At 39.9% G+C, this 21,327-nt stretch overlaps 1 protein-coding gene across 1 annotated transcript in view; it reads right to left on the reverse strand.

The window, feature by feature from the left end:
• fgf11b (fibroblast growth factor 11b) overlaps nucleotides 1-20,111 on the reverse strand; it is a 39,983-nt gene extending 19,872 nt beyond the window's left edge. The window contains exon 1 of the mRNA XM_019363459.2: nucleotides 19,075-20,111. Within this exon, the coding sequence (XP_019219004.1) occupies nucleotides 19,075-19,267 (193 nt within the window). The 5' untranslated portion in view covers nucleotides 19,268-20,111. The remainder of the gene's footprint in view (nucleotides 1-19,074) is intronic.
• Between the last annotated feature and the right edge of the window lie 1,216 nt (nucleotides 20,112-21,327).

A 21,327-nucleotide genomic window follows, 5' to 3' on the forward strand; every position in this document is an offset into this window, starting at 1 on the left:
GAGGAATATTTGTACAACCTTAAAGCAATTTGCAATAACATGTAAGAATATTATACGGCTATTTATTTTTTGTACAAGACATCGATTTCTCTGTAGGCAAACCAGTGTGTGATGTCATGCTGGCAACATCCATCCTTTTTATATACAGTGCATAGTTTCTTTTACTGTTCTTTTTTAGCCATACGCCATGAGTAAATAAAGTAAAGTGAGATACTTCACAGTCTCATTCTTGCTAAATAAACAATATAATCAAGGGGACTGGGTGCTGAATGTGACTGACTAGAGGAGCTGAATGTTTCATGAGCGGAGTCCCCACAGCCTACTCTGTGTCCATTTAAGAAACTGAATCTCTGCAGCACCAAGCTCTTTGTTGTGATTTCTCTTCTGAGCTCAGCACCTTAATGTCGTGCTACTCCAACAACAAGGATAACCCTGCATTTCCCCTGATTTCACTCATAACAGAGTGCTTTATTCAGTCAGGACCAGTGACCTGATCAGCCCCCTTCATTCCAGCTTTGATAAGACAGATGAAAGATGGTAAAGGAGCAGTTTATGATGGAGCCTCTGGAGGGCCATCTGGGAGTTCCCCTTCCACTAAACTCCTGCCCTCGCACACACTCCTCTGGGAATGACCTGGGGCACTGCGCAATCTGCCCGTCTTCTTCACACTATAGTGCGAGGAGGCTGAGCGAGGCAGAGGATGCAGGGATGAGATCTGTAGGACTATTTCCCAGAGGAAGTGTGCCAGGGCTGAAACATCAGTGAAACTGTGACCTACTCCCATTGTTACACGCATGCATCTGCGGCGCTACACGTCCTTTTGTTTTCAAAGCCTCCTGTCAAAACATTTCTCTGTCTCCACTCTCTCACTTTCCTCTCCTTTTCTATTCCATACCCTCTGAGTTATATTTGCTTTCATCCCACCTAATAACATCATGCATCATCCAATCAGAGCAGGGAAGCCGTTCATTACTTGTCCCCACAGATTCAAAAGAGAGAGATGAGAGACAGAGAGAAAGAAAGGGAAATGGGAGGATAGGGGAGGACAGAAGCGAGCAGAGGGACAGCAGGGGAACAGAGTGAATGAGATGACACTGACATTTCATGAAGAGTGACGGCTGTATGTGCAGGAGAGAAAAAAAAAGCACATTTAGGCAGAAATTCAATAGACAGCTTGTGCAATATAGCTGCAATCAAAACTCCCATGCTTGGTGTCAGGCGCACTAAAACTAATGTTTCACTTAGCAGAGCTGGCTCTGACTCCACAGTCCTCACCGCAGCACCAGCGCACATTAGATTCTGATCCAGCATAATGAGAGCAGGCTCCCAGGAAAGAACATGACAGCTGTATTTTACCACAGCTGCACTGAGGGTTCATTGTGGTCAGTGCATTGGTCATGTCGTGTGAAAACACTGATGTCACCACAGTCCCATCACCATTTATACTGGCAATCAGGGCACCAGATTGCTGAAGTAGTCTCCTAAATGATGTGTGTCACAACTCGGGGGGGGGGCAGGCCTCCTGGATCACTGCTGGTGTAAGGGTAAAAGTTTTTTCAAGGAAGTCTCCTATTTTGCAACACCTTTCTATCATAATATAGGCATCTCAGAGCTTTTGCAATGGTGTGTCATTGAAACCAGCTCAATCGTACTCTTGTATCTTCAAAGCGCGGTTTGAACCAAATGCCCCATCATTTCTGGCACACGTCACCATTTGTGAGGATGTGAGACGCTGACATAATGTGCCCTGCAGATATGTAAGGATCATTAGGTAAAAATGAGTTTGATCTTCAAAAATATTTCTGCTCTAGAATAAAAGACTCTGTAAAAAAAGACAGATAAAGTCTCAGTGAAGCTAATATGGAAGTGACTTAAACGTAGTAGCATATTAGCTTATAACTTCCAGTTCTTTCCAAAGGCCAGCGTTTTTGCAGTTGCAAAAACAAAGTCAGAAAGACCATAATTCTTAGAACATTTATATCCTTAGTCAATTTCTTGATTACCATCTATTAAACTATTCTCTTTTGATTATTCAATTCAAGGTCGCAAGAGGGCTGGAGCTTATCCCAACTAGCATAGGGTGACAGGTGACAAATATTTGCACTCACATTTAAATCTTATTGAATACAATAGTGCATAATACTGCTTCTTGCATCTTTAATGTATAGTGTATGTCTAAAAGTCAGGCAGATAGACACTCACTCACTAACTTTTGGCCCAGAATAATTCTTCTTGTCATATTTTTGAAAGAATGAATTAATAAAGTAATCCATTGATTAATAATTAATTAGTCAAATTAGCTGCAGCCTTGAACTGATAAGTTGTTTTTTGGTTGGCTATTTTAAAACTGAGGTAGTGCAGTTTCTGAACCTTTTTCAGTTCTTTTTACCAAAAAAAGGATTAGTGGAGCAACTGAGGCCAAATCCGCACAACAAATGTCCACAGTGATGAGATATAGTCCTGCCTTTCGTGTCTGAATTCTTCCCGGTAATAAGAAGTCTCTGATTATGTGGGCTCGGAATATTAAGATTGATGAAATAGGGCTTTATGAAGAATTACACTGGGCAGCTAATTCTTTATAGGGCACCAATGGCTTATGTAAAAAGGAATAAAAGGAATAAATATGTTTTCTATTGCCATATTGTAGTTACTTGTTGTATTAATGGATTGGAGAGACAAATAAATAAGCTGGAAAAAAAGAGGATGGTTGTGCCAGGGATTGAAAAAAAAGCAGACTTCATAAGGATAATGAGGAGAAGGAGTTGGGCCAAACAATTAGATTTTAAGGCCAACATGGGTTGTTGTGTTTACCGTCCAAAAAGAGGGGATAGTGTAATATATCACTGGGATTTAAAGCAAATTGGAATCTGAAGTCTTTTTAAACACCAAGCTGAATGAAATTCACACAATCATGAGGAGAAGAAATCTGAGCAAAGGGTAAAAGTAAGAACTTATTGTTTATTCAAGAAAGATTACATTAAAGATATGGAATATTGTCATTACATATTAAAAGTGGAAGATACAAGAAAATTCCCTTCATTTTATTTTGATATTATTTATATTTTATTTATTTAAGTCCACATTCCTGATTTAGATAGGCTTTGATATTGAAGATTCATTTAGATTTCTTTTTATTAATGTTTTTTTTTTTTTCATTTTCTAAATATATGTTTCTAAATCATGTAAAGAGGACAACAGTAACATGTTAGACAAATTCTTCATATTACTTTATGCGGGTTATAGACTTTTATATATATGGATTGTATCAAATATGCACATGCAGCATTTACATCTTTGGTTAGAAAACCATAGTAAAATATCTCCTGGAACATTATTAGGAGGTCTCTGTTTATGTTTACGTTATTATACAACTCTGATATGCTGATGTTAGATCACAGTGGGAAACATGCTGTCATGTTTGGTCTGTTGTTGTTGGGTAATATGTCTGAATGATTCTGGGAAGTACAGGTTATGTAAAAGACAAAAGTAAACACTTGTTCATTCATTCAGCTAAGAGTGAGCTTCTCTTTAGCCATTTTTAAAAAAGTAATAGCCATGTGTACCTGTTTAAATGTGCTAGCTGTGTTGTAAATGTAAAGAACATTTGACACTTTGTTAAAGAGTCAACTGGAAACACCTGAAAATATTATTTTCTGCCCATTGTCCAGCATCACTACTGAGAGATTTTTGTTTCATTTTAAATAGAACAATTTAGATTAAAGGTTTAAATTAAATAAATATCTTACTATAATGATTGTATCATATGCACTTGTTAATCAATGGGAATGAAGAAGAATAAAAAATATATGTATTTATTATTAATTTATCTGGTGTGTATAAACAGCCATTTTTGCCATCTGACTATATATTGCAATATAATGAAGAACAATAACATGAATAAACAGACAGAATCTGTATCTGCAGAAAACTGAGTGACTAAACTAAACTGATTTCATTTTTTTTAAGTTACAAATGATGCTTTACCCCCTAAACTAGTTTGTGAACATGCCACAGTATAGCAAGCGCACATTATTAGGCAACCCAACTTCTCCTGCTTTTATAAGCCCTGGAGGAGCATTCTGATAGATAGTGACACAGTCTGACAGCAGTCTACCTCTGGATTAGCAAAGCACACAGAGTTGTTTACATGAGCAAAAAGCCTGTGTTTGTATCATGAGCATGCTTAGTGTGCACACTGAGTATCTCCTGCTGCTCCACAGGGGTAAACAGAGAAGATGATAACTTGGAGAGCTACTGGCTCAAAGGTCATGTGTACTGATTTTGGCATAACAGGGCATACTTGCACTCAAACGGTAAAGGCATATTTTGTCTAATGCAGGGGACAAAACAGTGACCATTTTATGATCTTCTAAGTCAAAGTACTGCATGCTTAATGGAGTGGTGGAAAGCACACAGGTACAAAAGTACAATTTTGGGGTTGCCATTTTCTGCTGTTTCTTAGTTCTGTTTAACTGTATTCAAAAATAATAATAATTCTAGCTCAGAGTGTAAAAAAATAAGGCACAGGGGCCAGACCAAAGACCAACCAAAGACTGCAATTTGGCCCAATATGGACTTGTATTTTCACAAATTTTACAGCTTCTCCTACTGATAAAGAGCTCCACTATGGCCATTCATACAACAACAAAGTAAATAAGTAATACATAAACAAAAAGTTTCTATTTTTTAACTGTCTATTATGGAAATGTATGCTTTTTACAAATGGATTTACAGTAAGAAAAAAAACAAAAATAATAACATTCAATCGAATCGTTTATGTAATTTTCCACATTTATTTCTTAACTAAGCCTAAAGAGTCGTGCTGACAGAGTTTTCGTTATCATGTTGAAAAACTGAGAAGTGTTAGTGAAGTAAATTTTTTTAAACATATCAGGCATTAAATGTTTACTTAAAGTTTTTTACACTGACATAAAGAGTAGTTTCACTGGTTTCTGCCCTCTTAAGGGGTCTGAATGTGGCCCACCGTGCACAGCTATAGTCCCAGCTTTAGTTGCTCGTTAATTGTTACTTTTATGTCCTGTTAACGATTCAGTGTGGTTTTGGCTTGTACTGCTTTTTTAGTTAGGGCCTTCTGTTGTTCCAGCAGAGTAAATTTCCAAACTGTATCTAAAGTAGTTAAAACTAGCTCCGCTTCAGCCAGACGCTACTGTAAGAGGGCATTTACACATTGTTGCGTAAGCATTACGATGATATAACGCCTTACTCAGTATTATAAAGTGACAGGGGACTTTCTGTAGATGCCTTTTTAATATTTAAATTACTTTTATCTGTCAGCTTTTTGGAATTTTACTTAAGTAAGCAGGACTTTTACTAAGAGTGCTTTAAGATCAGTTTACTGTTTTGGGGGGATGTATCTGACAATTTTTTTCGGTTACAGTCCCATTAACTGTAATGAAGGGCTGCAGCGTGTGATATACACTGTGAGAAATTATTGAAACATATTTGCAAATCCAGTTTGCTTACTTTAATGGGATTCAGAAACTGAACTTTTTATCAAAGTGGTTGCAGGCTCTCTGCAATTCTATAAATTCTCTAGTTGGCCAATTGTTTCAACTTTATATATTTATGCACACATTATCTAACACAATAACGTGAGACAGTTAATCCTCTGGGGGGGTTGAAACTGAGGCCATTAATCAAACCAGCCTTGTTTTTGCAGAAAAGAAGAACAATGTATTTTTCATTGGGTCATGACCAGATGCATGACATTGAAAGTGTGCTGGAAAATGGAACCTGCTTTCATTACGGTGAATAGATAAGAGAAGCTTTTGGTAATCAGTGTTTCTGCAATCAAACATGACCACATCTTTAAAGAAAAAAAAAAAAACTTCTTTCCTGAGCTCATAATCATCATTAATCCAACCATGTTTATCTGCTGTGATTCATCCAGAGTCAGTTGCAACCCTGTTCTGTAGTTACACGAGCAGCAGGCAGTGCACACATTCTTTCAGGGTGAACACACCTACATCTGCCTTGCAGAATTTTCTCTAAATATGCCAGCAGCACAACGTGCAGCTTCCACCGTCCAGGGTGTTTCCCATGGAGAGGAGGCACATGTGTGTGTGTGTGTGTGTGTGTGTGTGTGTGTAAGACTACATTCATCACTCCTGGGACATGTGTGGGCTTGAGTGACAGGAAACATTCGCTGATCCAGGTCAGTGGAGTGTGGGTCAAAGAGAGCTCCTTGTCTGTTTATGTACATCAACACAGGTATTGTCAGCTCACTCGACAACATGTTGACTCATCAGCCGGCCCATTTTCAAGTGACCTCTCCACACATGAGAGGAAATATGACAAGCAGAAAGGAAAGTGTGTAGCGAGTCTCCCATTAAGAGATGTGGATTTAAAAGACGCTGCATAAATATGACACAACACAAGTCCCACGTTTGCTGCACAAAGTATAACGCAGTTGTCAAACGGCGAGATGGAGATATTAAGTTAGGTAAGTTGTTGAGAGCAGTTTGTTTATTAAATTGACTTTTCCTCTAATCCCAGCAGAAGCCGCTGCTAGGTTTACACCGGGATGCCCCTCATCAATTTGCATTCCGCATCGATAATCATTTTGAGAATCGCACGGGGGAGAATGGAGCCTAGCCCTCCAGTTCAACCATACACACAGCAATTATGTGGGTCTCTGTATAAATGAGGTCAATGCACATAAGAACCCAAGGTAATCACTTCATACATCCCGGCTGCCATCAAGGACACTTAAACCCTTTGCTGCTATGTAATTGCTCTGAAAAATAAGCAGCGGTTGAGATTTATCTCTAATCAGCGTAGTGTATGGCTCAGTGTTAGTTATCATTACACTAATGTATTTATCTGGCTTGATTTGAGCTCAGTATGTTGCTGGCTGATCTCCCCAAAGGCGAGCTCCTCTCGATAAGGTTGGAGGTAATTACTGGGGGCCTGCATGACTGAGCAGCCAAGGGCATTTTCTTCTGCTTTGACCCAATCGAACAACAGGGGTTTTCCTTGGCTTATATTTGCAGGAGTCCCCGATTCACTCTCACCCTTTTGCGTGAAAATACTCCACTCTGTGTTTTTCCATGCATGTGCTCTACTGTATTTTACACACACAAAAAAAGAGACGACCTCCCGCATGTGTGTTTGATTCTGCATGTAATAAAAGGAGAATACAGTTTCTCATTTTCTAAACTGGGCCAGGTCTACAGTACAGTGCTGCTAGTAATTATCAACCTTGTGGAAAGAGAGGAGGGAGAGGGAAGGGAAGGAGAGGAGCATGGGAGGCCTGAAGTCATGGTACCCAGCTAACAACTTTAACAAGAGTGAGGAATGCTCTGTGTATGTCCAGAAATAAAAGAGATAAGGACAGCAAGTGCGACACAAAAAAGGGCAATGATGGAGTGATGGAGCTGCAAAAAGATGTGACAAGAATAACGGGGAGGGAGAGGAGACATGGGAAGACGCACCGAAAGGGATGTTGTAGAAGAGGGATAGGAGGATGGGGCGAGGTTAAAGAAAGAATAGGAACGAATGAGGTGTATCTCATCACCAGCGAGTTCAAGAGTGGCCTCTTAATTTGAATTCAAGGCTTCATAAATCATTTCCTGTGACAATGGCAGCGGTTCACATAAGTGAGGCACAGTTATTGCTTGTTATTAATGGCACTGACAAGAGCATGTCACACACGAGTACGAGCAAATAGGATTCACACCGCTTCCCTGACACACATTCAATATTCACATATGTGCTTCATTAGCATTATGACAGAAATGTATCAGTGACAGTTAACAACATGCTCAGCTCAGGGGATTCAGAGTAATGTGGGGCAGACCCCATGCTGCAAGTTTCTTCAGGTTGAAACGTACTTAGAAAAACACACACAGACACAAGTGGAGGAGTGCTCAAGCTCACACCTCACCTATCCTTTTTTCTCCTATGGACCCGCCAGCAAGGACACAAATAGGCACTTTGATATATGCAGAACAAACAAAGACAAACATCCTCTGAACTCCCACAGGGGTCCAGACCTCTGTCAGAATGTGTGATGATCACGCCAGCGAACATGCGACTGCGCTAAACAGTGTGATTGGGGCCAGAAAAGGATTTACACTTTAAAGTTGTGGTTCGCAGTGTTTTTCTTCACTGAACCACTTATATGATGAGGTCCCCGCACAGCAGAGGAAAGTCATGCATAGAGATGCTTAAAGGCAGCTTCTCACCCATTGTAGATTTTCTGCCAAGCTTTGGCTGAGATTAACTTTAGCAGACGCTGCCACACATATAGCATTTAAATAGAAATGTAAAGACCCAGGCGGGATATACAAACAAGGAAACAGCCACAAACATTTCCAGTGCAATAATGTGCATATATTCACATTTTTAAGTATTGATGCTTAATCAACACGTAAGGCATCAGAAATGGGAGACTTGTGACATTTCAGTACTATATTTATATTGCACATTATCATGGGTAAAATACTGGGAGAGCATGTTGTATATATATTACATTGCGAGTAATTCTGTTATATATGAAATAACACCTATTTTAGGTTAAAGACCTCATTATCATTTCATTGGTCCTATCATTAGTTCTATATTTCTAAACTTGGATTCTACATGAATATCTTTTGTTGATTCACAGTCAAAATAATACTTATATAGCTTATACTGGAAAGACGCACAAGCTAGCAACTACCGGCCTCTAAGTGGAGGAGTTTAAGTATCTTAGGGTCTTCTTCACAAGTGAGGGGATAGTGTAGCGAGAGATTGACAGGCAGATTGGGCCGAACCCAGGGCTGGACTGGGACAAAAAATCAGCCCGGGCATTTTGACTAGAGACTGGCCCACCAGGTATAATGGGATAAACCATAAAGCCTTTGAATGAAAACAAACGTCGTTGTGACAGTGATGTACACTGTCTTGTTGGTATATATGTATCAATCTAGAACTTAACTTAAACCTACACCATCCTCCCTATTCTGGTATTCTAAACAGTACTTAGCCAAAACCCAAAGACTGCTTGGTTTACCTCCTGAACTATCTACAACATATCGTGGAAACTTGAAATTAAGACAGAGAAGACTAGAGGTGAGACATGACCATTACTGAATATTAAAAATAATAAATGACAGATTTAGTGATATTTTCATAAACTATTTATTTACCACATCAATAAACAGCATGGCAGGGCAAAATATTTTTTCTAACATGGCAACCTTTAAAAAGTGAAAGGAGACAGAAAGAAAGGTGAGAAAGAATAAAACTTCCTCACTCAAAACTTACCATCAAAACTTAATTTTGATGGTATTTTACACACAGTACTGGTACAGTATCTAGAAAATGTGGGAAAATACTGGCATCATATACAGTACTTACTTCTGAAGAAATTATGTTGGGACCCTGAAAAAAATTACTATGTACAATAATGGATTTCTATACATTTGACATCAGATGAAAACTTTGGTTGTATGATTCAGATAATTATTTGTTAAAAGCTAGAAATTTTAAATGAGAATAAGAAAGAAACATATTTTTTGTGCCCACCTTTCCCTGTTAATGCCCTACCTGGCCCCCTGGCAAAACTTTGCAAGACCCGCCCCTGCACAGTTACCAGCTGTCAGCTACTTAGAAAAGGATCCTGGTGTTATTTGTCTCCCAGAAACAGTTCATAACTTCCCTTCAACCCTTCATCCCTCCAGCAAACATCAGCTGATACTAGAAATTAATATTAAATAAATTCTAACAACAGCTCATCAAATTTAAAGGTGCTTCTGTTGTTTAACGCGACCTCCGCTAGTTTGCTCTTTCTGACGCAGAGAGAAAAGCCGATCAGCTGATCATTGATCATTGATCAGCTGATCGGGACAAATCGCGTTGCTTTTCACCTCAATTTTAAAGTTTGACCTCCTCGGCTGTAATTGGTCCAGCCCAATCCATGATGACCAACTGGCCAATACACCACTCATTTATACCGTTGAAAAAAAAAAGAAAGAAAGAAAACCCCATCGGCCCATAAAAACGAAAAATCATGAGCGGCCCACCAGGCAAATGCTCGGTATGCCCGATGGCCAGTCCATCTATGGCCGAACCGAGATGTTGTAGTCAAGAGAGAGCTAGGCATAAAAGCAAGCCTTTAGACTTACCAGTCAATCTACATTCCTACCCTCATCTATGGTTACGAGTTGTGGCCCCTTTCAACACAATGCTCCACATTGAAAGGAGCCAGTGGAGGTAATTTAAGCATCTTGCTAGGATGCTTCATAGGCAAGGTGTTTCAGGTACGTCATACTGGGAGGAGGCCCTGTATGACATAGGACTCGCTGGAGTGATTATATCTCTTAGCTGGCTTGGGAACGACTTGGTGTACCTCAGGATGAGCTGGAACAAGGTGAGAGAAGTCTGGGCTTCTCTGCTTGGACTGCTGCCCTTATGACCCAAACCCGGATAAGTGATAGTAAATCGATGGATGGATATCTTACATTGGGCCTTGGTGCAATCCCTCTGTTCATCATCTGTCTGAAACAAGTCCTTTTAGCTATTTCCCTCTCTCTTTAATGCTACAATCACACTAGGTAAAACAATGTTTGGAGATTGTGGCACAACCAAAAAGATGGCAATTGCAAATTTGCAAAATTGCAAAATGATATACGTGCTGGACAACGTTGGTTTTCTATGGGAACAAATCCAGAATACAGGCAACCAGTTGAGTCCAGCCTCCTATTGTAAAGACGAGTTGAACATATCAGCACAGACTGACTCAGATTGATTGCAATGTGTTGGTAATCTGTCTGTGCTTATAAATTAGACTGCAGCTATTTGCAGACTTTCACCAACCTGTGTGAGAGTGATGGTAGTCAGCCTAAGATGGACCACCATTATTTGGAGACAGGTTGCCTCCCACCAGGTGACCATAACAATTGCCTTGTGATCGAAAGTTGTTGTCCAGATTCTGAGGGTGTTGCAAGCTCAACCACTGGGCAACCATTTGGTCACTGTAACTACTAACAATCAGTCAGTGAGCCATAAGGCAACTTTCTTCTGATTTGCTGTCTCTTATAAACTCAAGGGTTTGGCACCGTGGGACTGACGGCTTCTTCACTCACAGCCCATGCCGTGTGCCTGAGATGACCAGGGATATCTGCTGTCCGTGACATTGTGGAGCCAATAATAGAAAAAAAGCAGTCCGAAGCGACTGGTATATACTAGTTTAACAATATATATGAGGCAAAGTATGTAACTGCATAATAGGTCTCTTTTATGTCCCTAAAATATATCTTTTTTGGTTTCCCATCACAGTATCCCATGGTTGTCTTCCATTTATGATCTCCTTCCTCTTACACTCTCCAAATTTCCCTCCACTTGTCTTCTCATCATTACCTCTTTACAGTAGGTGTCCTCTATTCTCAGTTTTTCTCTTGTTAGAGGTAAATTCAATCTACCCTTGTCAGCTTTAATCAAAGCACCCACAGATTCAATTTAGCAGGCATGTGTGGGAGGTTAAGGTGGCATCTTCAGTAGGACAGGAAGAAAAAGAGGCATTTTTGTACACACATCCCTCCTCCTGCCTCACTTTGAATAAGATTTAAAGCCATTGTCAACAAGCTCTCTAAGGCAGCATCTTTTTCCACAAGCCAACTCCTAAACTCTAGCTGTAGTAATACTTTAAAGTAAAAGAGATCTGTCATGTCCACTCGCTTTATTTGTTAGACATAGGCAACTTAAAGATAAAGATAAAGTTAGATAAACAATCACAATTAAAATAACTAAATCTCTTAATCTCTGGTGGTTTTTACTTTACATAAGAAACTGCAAAAGATTAAAGCTTAATACTTTTTCTTTCAAGACACACCATTTGGTGCCAGATAGTTTAGATGGCTGTGGAAGTCCGCGGGCTCTTTCATGCTGAAAATCTCCTGACGTTGGTGGGATGACCTCATCAGCAATCAACCACTAATCTTCTGTTTGTCTCATCTAGATGTTGTTCAAAAATATGCCAAATTGTGATGAATGCTAATCTTATTACAACTTTCCTGCAATGATACGAGACAAACAATCTTCTACTGCAAAATTTTAATTTAGTCTCTAAAATTTAAATCAATAGCTGTCTAATAAAATAGATAGGATTAGAAGTCCAACCAGGCATTTGACGTCAGTCTTAAGTAAGTCTTGAGTTTTCTGTTCTTGCCCTGACTTAATGGGCAACAGGACACTTATATTGTATCTGGTAAGAGCTGGGAAGTTAGAAATGAGTACTGTTATTGATCCTGCTTGTCAGTAGCGAGTCTTGTTGAACCTCATTAACTTAATGAAACCTATTAATGTTATTCTATAAGTTTTGTACAAAATAAGCTATGACCCTAGGTAAGTTAAGACACTCACCAATGATGTTTCATTGGTGTTAATAACTATAGAAAATAAGGCATTTGTTACCTCTTGATGTCAGGACAGCCCTTAGTAAATTCTAGCTTAAACTAACTATGAGTATTTTTTAAAATCTATCTTGCAGTTTGCACACATGCATACGACTGAAATGGTAACACTGTTGAATCTGAAATAAACTTGCCAACACGCCCCGTTTTCCCTCAACTAGCAATTAAGATGGGATTTGATTTGAGTGTGTGACTGCTCTCCACTGATGAAGCTATTGCTGCTGCTTGTCCAAAAACTAATGAGGAACATTTAAAGAAGTGCTAAAGCCCCAGTGCGAGTTAATAACTAAAGTTTAATTTGATGACGATGGCTAATGTTTCCGTGACTTGAGGTTGGGACACTTGCATTTTTTCTTTTTAAAAAAAAAAAACTTTAGCAAATCCCATCAATATCAGAGCTGGGATCCGGGTGGGTGCACTGAAGGAGCCGGTATAGCAGCTGCACTCAAACCTGCTGCACAGCTTCAGATAAAGTTGCTGGGTTTTTTTCTACTGAGCTTGCTGTTTTTATTCCATTTACACTTTGCCTTTACCTGCAATTTCAACACATGTAGTAAAGTGAGCCTACTGGAAGCAAATCTTGAGCATGATTACTTGAGACCAGCATCTTCACTATGAGGAGGCAGTTTCTAACTTCTGCATGTCAGAATGAATTACTGTAGCAACAGCATTTGTCTTGACACTTATTAAAAGTTTGGTACTGACCAGTCTGGCACAAGACCAAGTTATATCAGTCCTTGTTTCCCATCCCTGGCCACAAAAGACATTACCGGTATATCCAAGTGACAGCATTCTTATTCAACAGCAGCAGGCAGCTGGAGCTCAGCTGGTGGAACAGGTTGTCCTCTAATTGCCAGGTTGAGGGTTTGTTTGACAGCCTGGGCATGTTGCTAAAGTCAAAGTTGCTCTCAATGGCAGGTGAGCACCTTTCACGGATGGTCTGACACCAATAGTGTGAATGAGAGAGAAAATAATGTATAAAATAAATTGCTGTGGTTACCACTAAGATCAACCATTTAACCCTTACCACACTCAAAACCACCTTTAACCCACTACAACGCCCACAAGCCTTCATTCCAATTCAGGAAAAATGCTCAACTTTCAAATCATGACTGACTACTCTCTAAACAGATTAAGAGGATAACTGAAGAAGTGTTTTGCAGTGGCACTTAATATCCAACCCCATGATTTCCCATCTCATCTTCTTCTCCACATGCTGCCGCTATGACAGCCTGATTCACAGCTCTCTGCTGTCCCACCCGCCTCCCCTTTAATCTCTCCACCGATATCTCTCCTTACTCTTCTTCTGCATTTTTGATCTTTCGATCTGAGTCCACCCCCGTCATCACCATCCACCTCCACCTCTTAAAAACAATTTTCTGTGGCATTAGTAATATCTTCTACTCTTTTCTTTAAGCTTGTGTTTACCTCTGCAGACTTGCCCTGCCTCACTGTCTCTTTCTCTCTGTCTCTCTCTCTCTCTGACCCCTGTCACAGTCAGTAAAGTTCTGATGAGAAGCTACCTAACACTGCATTGTCTGATCAGGTGTTGTTGAGTAAGCGAGTTTGCAGCCTCGATCTCTTGGGGTCAGCTTAATGCTATCCTCTGCTGGATCTCTCCTTGTAACCCGGTCTGCTGCCTGCCAGCCAGGCCCTACATTTCTGCTCCAACTGTTGACTGGCTTCTTCAGTGCTTACACCTACAACATACTACTGCACCTCCATGCCAAACAGCTCTCTCAATGCTACAAGATGTCCAGGTCTGAACTATATTTGCATGCATTAGTGTCTAATGACTCAGCTAATAGTGTTGCTATTTTTAATGCCTATTAATATGTTTATGGTAAAACTTAAACTTAAGCCTACTAACATTTTTCATCCACCAAAATCAAGATATATGGTTTATCTGAATTTTTTTCTGTATCTCATTTTATAACTACCTGCTTGTGCTTGTTTTTTCCAGATCTGTTGTCTGTGTGCTTGTTTGATTTAACTTAGAAAAAAGGTACCAAAGTTAATCCGCAGGGCCAGGGAGTTCGATATCCTTTCACTTTTCAAGGCAGATTCAACCTTGAACAAACTAAGAGGGAGATTATTGATTAATTGCTATACATTAATGAGCCAAATTGATCTGAAAGGAGGGCAGGAGTATAGATCACTGACAGGGCAACCACTTGAAAGGGTCTTCTGTACAGTAAGGGACTGTGCAGGACACCGAGAGGAAGGTGATTACAAGGTACAATCAGGTAGATGATCATCCTTTCTGTGATTTGTGCCAGCCACATTTGCAAGTGGTGGGCAGTAGCAGTAATAAATTTAGCTTGTGTCTGCTGGCGTGATTCTAAAATGACAACTGAAACTCTTCGCGGCTCAAAAAACACTACGGGAAGAGAATTTACACAGCCTTTTGATGGCTGTTGTGGAGAGAGAAAATGTATAATTATATTTTCTGGCATCAGAGTATTAACTTGTGCAAATGGCTTTTATATGTACATGTTTTTAAAAGATATGCACTTGTGTTATATAATGGAAGTTTAATCTCCAATCTCTAAGCCTTTTTTTAAATCCGTAGAACTTATATAAGATATTTACATTGTATATCCTTCCAATGTCCCCATGTTCCACACAATGCTATATAAAGGCCAGATTCCTCCCCTCCCCCCGGTCCATTTGCATACACTGCTGCAGATATTACTTTCCTTGCCTATGAGTGGGAATGTTACCAATAAAGCAATCTAAAGTTTAAGTATCTTTGCTTCCCTACTGGCAGGGTGCACACTTTGTTGTTGTGGCCCTGAAATTATTCAGCTAACTCTCCAGTGACTTTCATGCAGTCATACTGTGAGTCTGGCTTCACCTTTCGGATTGTGGCTGTTAACTGTAGTCCTTATTCTGCTCTGCGAGCTCGATGGCCAGCCTAAAAAGGTGGACAACTGGTTGTATTTAAGGCTTTTCCTGGGTGATCAGGCAATAGAGTACTTAGATGTATGTGATGGAGCATTGTCCCGCATTATAGTTCTCCCTGCTTTAAATGCTACATACTCTCCAATGTTTCATTGCTTGAATTGTAGACAGTCCAAATAGCTCATCCTTAAAGAAAGCAACCAATACCGATACCCTCCTCCACTGTGCTTTCATCTGGTCCATTAAGAGTTACTCTCATTTTATCTGTTCATCAAATCTTTGAAATATCTTGCTTTGTGAAATCTTGATGCTTCCACCATGTGGCCATTTTATGTTGGCCTTATTTCTGAGGACTCCGGTCATTCTTATTCATTTTAATTGTTTAAATTTAAATGCACAAAAAAGACAAAAAGACCAGAGATCAGATGATGTTAAATAGACTGGCGCTCATATGGGATTTTTCTACTCTTTTTGATTACTCAAAACACTTCCTTATTACAAGCCCTGTTCACGCATTTTAAGTACTATTTTTAACTTATCAGTCACACTACAATGCATGCATCAGGGGAACTCAGGGTTCAGTATCTTGCCCAAGGATAAGAATCACATGCAGATTATAGTAGCCAGGGATCGAACAGCTCACCTTCTGATTGGGGAGATGAGCTGCTTTACTTCCTGAGAATTTGGGTAGAATTCAGTTATTGTGGATACTTAAGAATATAAAGAGTTTTAATTTTTTGTGTCAAAAAACCCTCAAACCACCAAAAGTGGTGGTGGATTGTAACGCTTTCCATCACATTACATTTTTCTATTACATCTTTAATATTACCTCATTACAGTACTAACTGTATTAACATTGCTACTGTTCAAGCAACTGTTATTACTTGGGTTATATAATTATCTTTTTTTTTTCCTGTTTCCCTTACGGTGCTGACTTTAGAATCAGCTGACTTCTGACAGATGACAGGTCATGTGGAGAGAGGAGACAAATACATTTTAACAGTCTAACTTTTGAGGAGTGAAGATTTGGAAATAACTTTCATTTTTATTGCAAAAAAATACCAGAATGTGAGTGTGCAGGCCAGAAACAGCTATCCATTGCAGCTTACACACAGACAGCATGCTAACACAAAGTTAGCTTGATTGTCAACAGGTAACAAAAGCAATAATAAGCATTGTTGCTATGTAGCATCCATTTTTACCCATACCTGTCACTGTAGAAGTATTCTTTGGGCTGTTTTTCACCAACTTTGCTTCTGGTTCTGTGTTTATACTTAAACACTAAAAGAAAATGTGTGTGCCTTCATTAGCATAAGGATTTGTGTCAGCGTATGGCTCTGTAGTCTCAGGTTTACATTTTTAACTCGTAATTATGTGTATTATTTTTGTATGATGACCCCAACACTGAATGTCACACAAAGCTTAAAGCTCAAACAGCAGATGGGATATCTGATGATTTTCCCTGAAAACACAATTAACTGTACTATATGTGGTCATAGCCAGTTTATTCATGTCCACATCAAATCACAAGCCACTGCAGCTCAGACAACTCATTATGTAAACAATTTACAACCCATTTCATAGAAAACAGGAATCATTTAGGCTACACTGAACAGATGCAAAATGAGGGGAATTTAGGGATGCAAGGAAATACGTCTGCAATTTTTTTTCATTGTTATGTCACATCTGTTAAATCTGAAAATTTTAGCAATGTCTTATCAAAACAGACGTGGTTTCTGAATAGTGCATTGGATGTGACTGACAGGAAGTTATTCCTGTTTTAATGATCTGGTGGCTTAAATCTATTAAGCCAGCACAATCTTTTCATCAAACAATACCACCAATACAATTAAAGAAACTCCAAGAGTAAAAACACTCAGATGCTCAGACCAAATGTAGTAAATAGTGTGAACTAAGATAAATACAGCAATGCAATATTTTGGCAATGAGGATCAGGTTGAAGCAATGTAGACATATGTGAACAAAGGGATGCAGAATGAAATGAAAGTCCTCGTCAAGCATGAAGCACTGCTCTTCGCTTTTGATTCTCATGTGGGGGAAACACTCTGAATTCACGGTTTCTTCTCCAATCAGCCGTGAAGGTATGTTTCCTCTTTATGAATGATGTTTGTTCAGCAACATATTCTTTATGTTGCTGAACAAACATAAAGAATATGTTGCTAATTGTGCACCAATAAGCCTAAACATTTTGAAGACATCAACTCATTGCAGCAGTCAAACCGAAGAATTAAAACACACAAAGCACACAAGGGTATACATATAAGGAAAAGCAAAGAAGCTTACTTTGTACGAAATGTTAAAAAAAATAGCAAGCCATCATATAATGAGTACTATATTATGAGTACTAATACTACAAAGCTTTTGTTTTGCATCCTTAAAATGGTAAGAAAGAAAGGAATCTTAGCATCACATCACAGGAATCTCTGTTCAGAGACTCAGAGCTGAAGTTCTGCTTTCAAAGACCAAGCATATCAGACAACCTGACAGAATTAAGCCTGCACTGGGAACTGCAGTGGTTTTTAGCTATTTTGACAATTTATTGTTTGTGCAGGTCTGCATAATTATGTCTGGAGATGCAAAAGCTCTGTTGTGTGCATGGAAACTCATGTCAGAGTTTTGTCTGACTAAAAACTTGTTTTATTTTTACTATGCAGATTTGAGAGACGTGGCGACCATTGGGAGAGGTGAGGCTGCAGGAGGTGGCTGAGCTGAGAATGACTGCTAATGGGAAACTCAGATATGACAATGACAAGTGTGAATGGTTAGGTGTGATCTTCACTGTTCATTAGAAATAAATGAGGACTGAAAAAAGAACTCTCAAACTAGTAAACAAACCTGTGGGTCTGAGAAATACAAACGCATTAAAACTGCTTACTTTGGCATTGATTTTGCACTAAAATGTGTGTGTGACTAGCAGGAAGCTATTCCTTTTGAATGATATGGGGGCTTAAATGTATTGAGCCAGCACAATTAATTCTTATTATCAAACAATACCAGCAGCAAGATTTAAGAAGCTCTGAGACTTAAAACACTTAAAACAACCAAATGTAATAAATAGTGTGAATTATGATAAATATAGTAAATAAACCTTTTGGCAATGAGGATCACGTTGAAGCAATATAGACATATGTGAACAAAGGCGTTCAGAACGAAATGAAAGTCCACATCAAGCATTAAGCTCTGCTCATCACTTTTTACTTTTCATCACTTTTCTCACTCTGAATTCACAGTTTCTTCTCCAATCAGCCATGAAGGTATGTGGCCTCTTTATGAATGATGTTTGTTCAGCAAAATTTCCTTAAGCTGTGGCTACCATTGGGAGAGGCGAGATGCAGGAGGCGGCTGCACTGAGAATAACTGCTAATGTAAAACTCAAATATTACAGTGACAAGCGTGAATGATCAAGTGCGAACGGAGCTACAAGGTATTTTGTTCAAGTGCTGATCGTCATTGTTTGCACAGGGAATAAGAGGACCAAACAATGTGAAAAAGGACTAATAACAAAACCCTGTGAGTGTCTTTCAGATTGAAAGTTGAGAAAGTTGAATTGGAAAACTTTGTATAAAAGTGACTTATCTCATTTTAGTGCATAGGTACATTTTCCATTTACGTGAAGTGTGAAAAGTAATTTTGGCCCAGTTTTAAGATAACAGGTGTAGCTCTCACCTCTGCTACAATATCCCAAAATATGAGTGAACAGAGAAACAAGATGGAAATGATATTAGTGACTCACCTGGTCTTTTGTCATTTCGCCCTTTTCGACCTCCGCATAGCCGTACTTTGGAGATCAGGACGAGGATCTGTTTCTGGCACAGGGACTTGTTGCTCTTAGGACAGGGCTTGCGCTTGCTGGCTACCGGTCGGTTGGCTTGGTCGTCCTTGACCGCCCGTTTCTGTCTAATGAGAGAGCTGGCGAGAGCTGCCATCTTCCCCCCCTCTCACCTTTGGGAGGGGGGTGACTTCCTTCCCGGTACCCCCTTTGCTGGTTTGGCTTTTGCTTTCCTCAGTACACTAGAATAGGACGAATGTTATAAAGAAGACCCCACAGGGGAGATCGGGAGTCTAAGTGGGTTAACAGGGAAGAGTTTAGTTTGAGGGTTCCCTTGGAGAGGGATGAACTGGATAGGATGCAAGTTCACATGCAGTCCAATGTAATGAACCAAAAAAAAAAAAAAATCAAAATCTGACAGTAACAGATCCCAGGAAAATTTTTTTTGGAAGTGATACAGTCACATTTTCAATGTAAAACTTTGAGACCAGCTTTAAAAAGACAGACTTTTCCAAAAGGTTACGCTCGAGACATGATTCTATCCCGCTTCCCCACTCATCTTTCACATCAAAATGTGCACTGGCAGCCAAGTACAAAATGTTATATTGCAAAATAACTAACCTACTTTAAACAGGCGATACAGAAGAGAAAGATCTCAAATTAATTTACGTATAAAAACACTTTTAATGAAGAAAAGTGGGCTCATTTTGAATGCTAGGAAGCTCTTAAAAGCGCAAGAAAAACCAAACTGTTTTTCACCATTCGTGCATTCCATGGCGGTCCAACTTTGCCTCCCATTTAAATGTGGCAGCGTGGAATAATGAGCCGAGAGTCCAAGCAGTAATCCAGCTGACTTAAATCCAGAGGTAGCACAGCAGGCGGGACACTGACGGTCTTTGTCGGAATGAAGCCGGGAACGGAGCAGAGACATGGACACAGACAGGCAGAGACTCCTCTTCTGCCTCCAATGGCATGCCTCTTTCCCACAGACCTCACCGAAACCCCCCTCTTTCCTCCTCCCCTCCCCCCTCCTCCTCCCATCCAAAGTCAGCGAGTGGTTGTGAGAGTATGTGTGTGTGAATTCCAGCAGCCACCATCAGTAGAGGTGACATTCATGACAGAGAGAGAAAGGAAGAGGGGGGGGGGGGAGCAAGAGAGAGCAAAAGAGACTGAGGGAGGGGAGGGGAAGGGGGTTGGGGGGGGGGGGGCTGTGATGTGTAAGAATGAGCTTGGCGGGGAAGACGGAGGAAAATGTGGGAGAAAGACGTCTTAACAGCCACTTCACCGAGGCTACAATTTTGTTATTTCACAGAAAACATCCCCCTAAAAAAAACAAACCAGAGCCCCACTGAAACAGAGACACAGCGCCAGAGTAGGAGAAAGACACCAGAGAGTGCTGGAGGTGCAGATTGTGACAGTTCTCTGTCTCCTCGAGAGGAGCAGCATCACCACGTGCTACCTTCCTGTCACATGCACCCACTCACACACACACCCAACACACACACACACGGAGCAAATCAGCATATTTTGTAATGGAGTCTTCCCTGCTGTATAATTGCTCGTCTCTAGTCTGTGTTTTTCTTCATCTCCCTCTTTGAAACTCACTTACATGATAGTAATCTCCATATTCTTCTTTGCTTCCTTCAGCTTTACATATACAATTGAGTGGGGGGGGGGGGGGCTGACATTTAGTGTCTGACATAGCCGACTGCTGGCTTACACTAACCCTGACAGAAACATGAGCTAGGACAGATTGAGTAAGACAGCTAGCCCTGCCAACACACACATACTCTCCTGCTCTTCCAAAGGCAGACTTTATGTTTGAAATTTTAGAAAAAGAGCAGGTCTGATTAAAGTTTTTCCTTTATTTCACTAAATGGAATGAAAACAATCCATGCATTTGACTGCATTTCTACACGAAATGTCATGTCTTTGCTTGTAAAAGTACATATATAAATTATCTTAAAAGATTTGGATCATAATGTGAAAAAGTCATCACTGAATCTGTAGCAAAACTGGATATAAAAACACTAGACATCTCTGGCCCAACCCCTCAGACTCAGAGCCAATAAATTAACTTATCTGATTGGCAATCAATCCAGTTTTATTTGGCATGGCACCTTTTTACAAGCCAGTCGCTGGGGAAACCAGCAGTAGAGGCGACTTAAAAATGCAAGTTCAATTCAGATCGTTTCTAACAATGCCAAGCAAGGTCAC

The sequence above is a fragment of the Oreochromis niloticus genome, linkage group LG10 (genome assembly GCF_001858045.2).
Source record: "Oreochromis niloticus isolate F11D_XX linkage group LG10, O_niloticus_UMD_NMBU, whole genome shotgun sequence".
Taxonomy (NCBI): Eukaryota; Metazoa; Chordata; class Actinopteri; order Cichliformes; family Cichlidae; genus Oreochromis; species Oreochromis niloticus.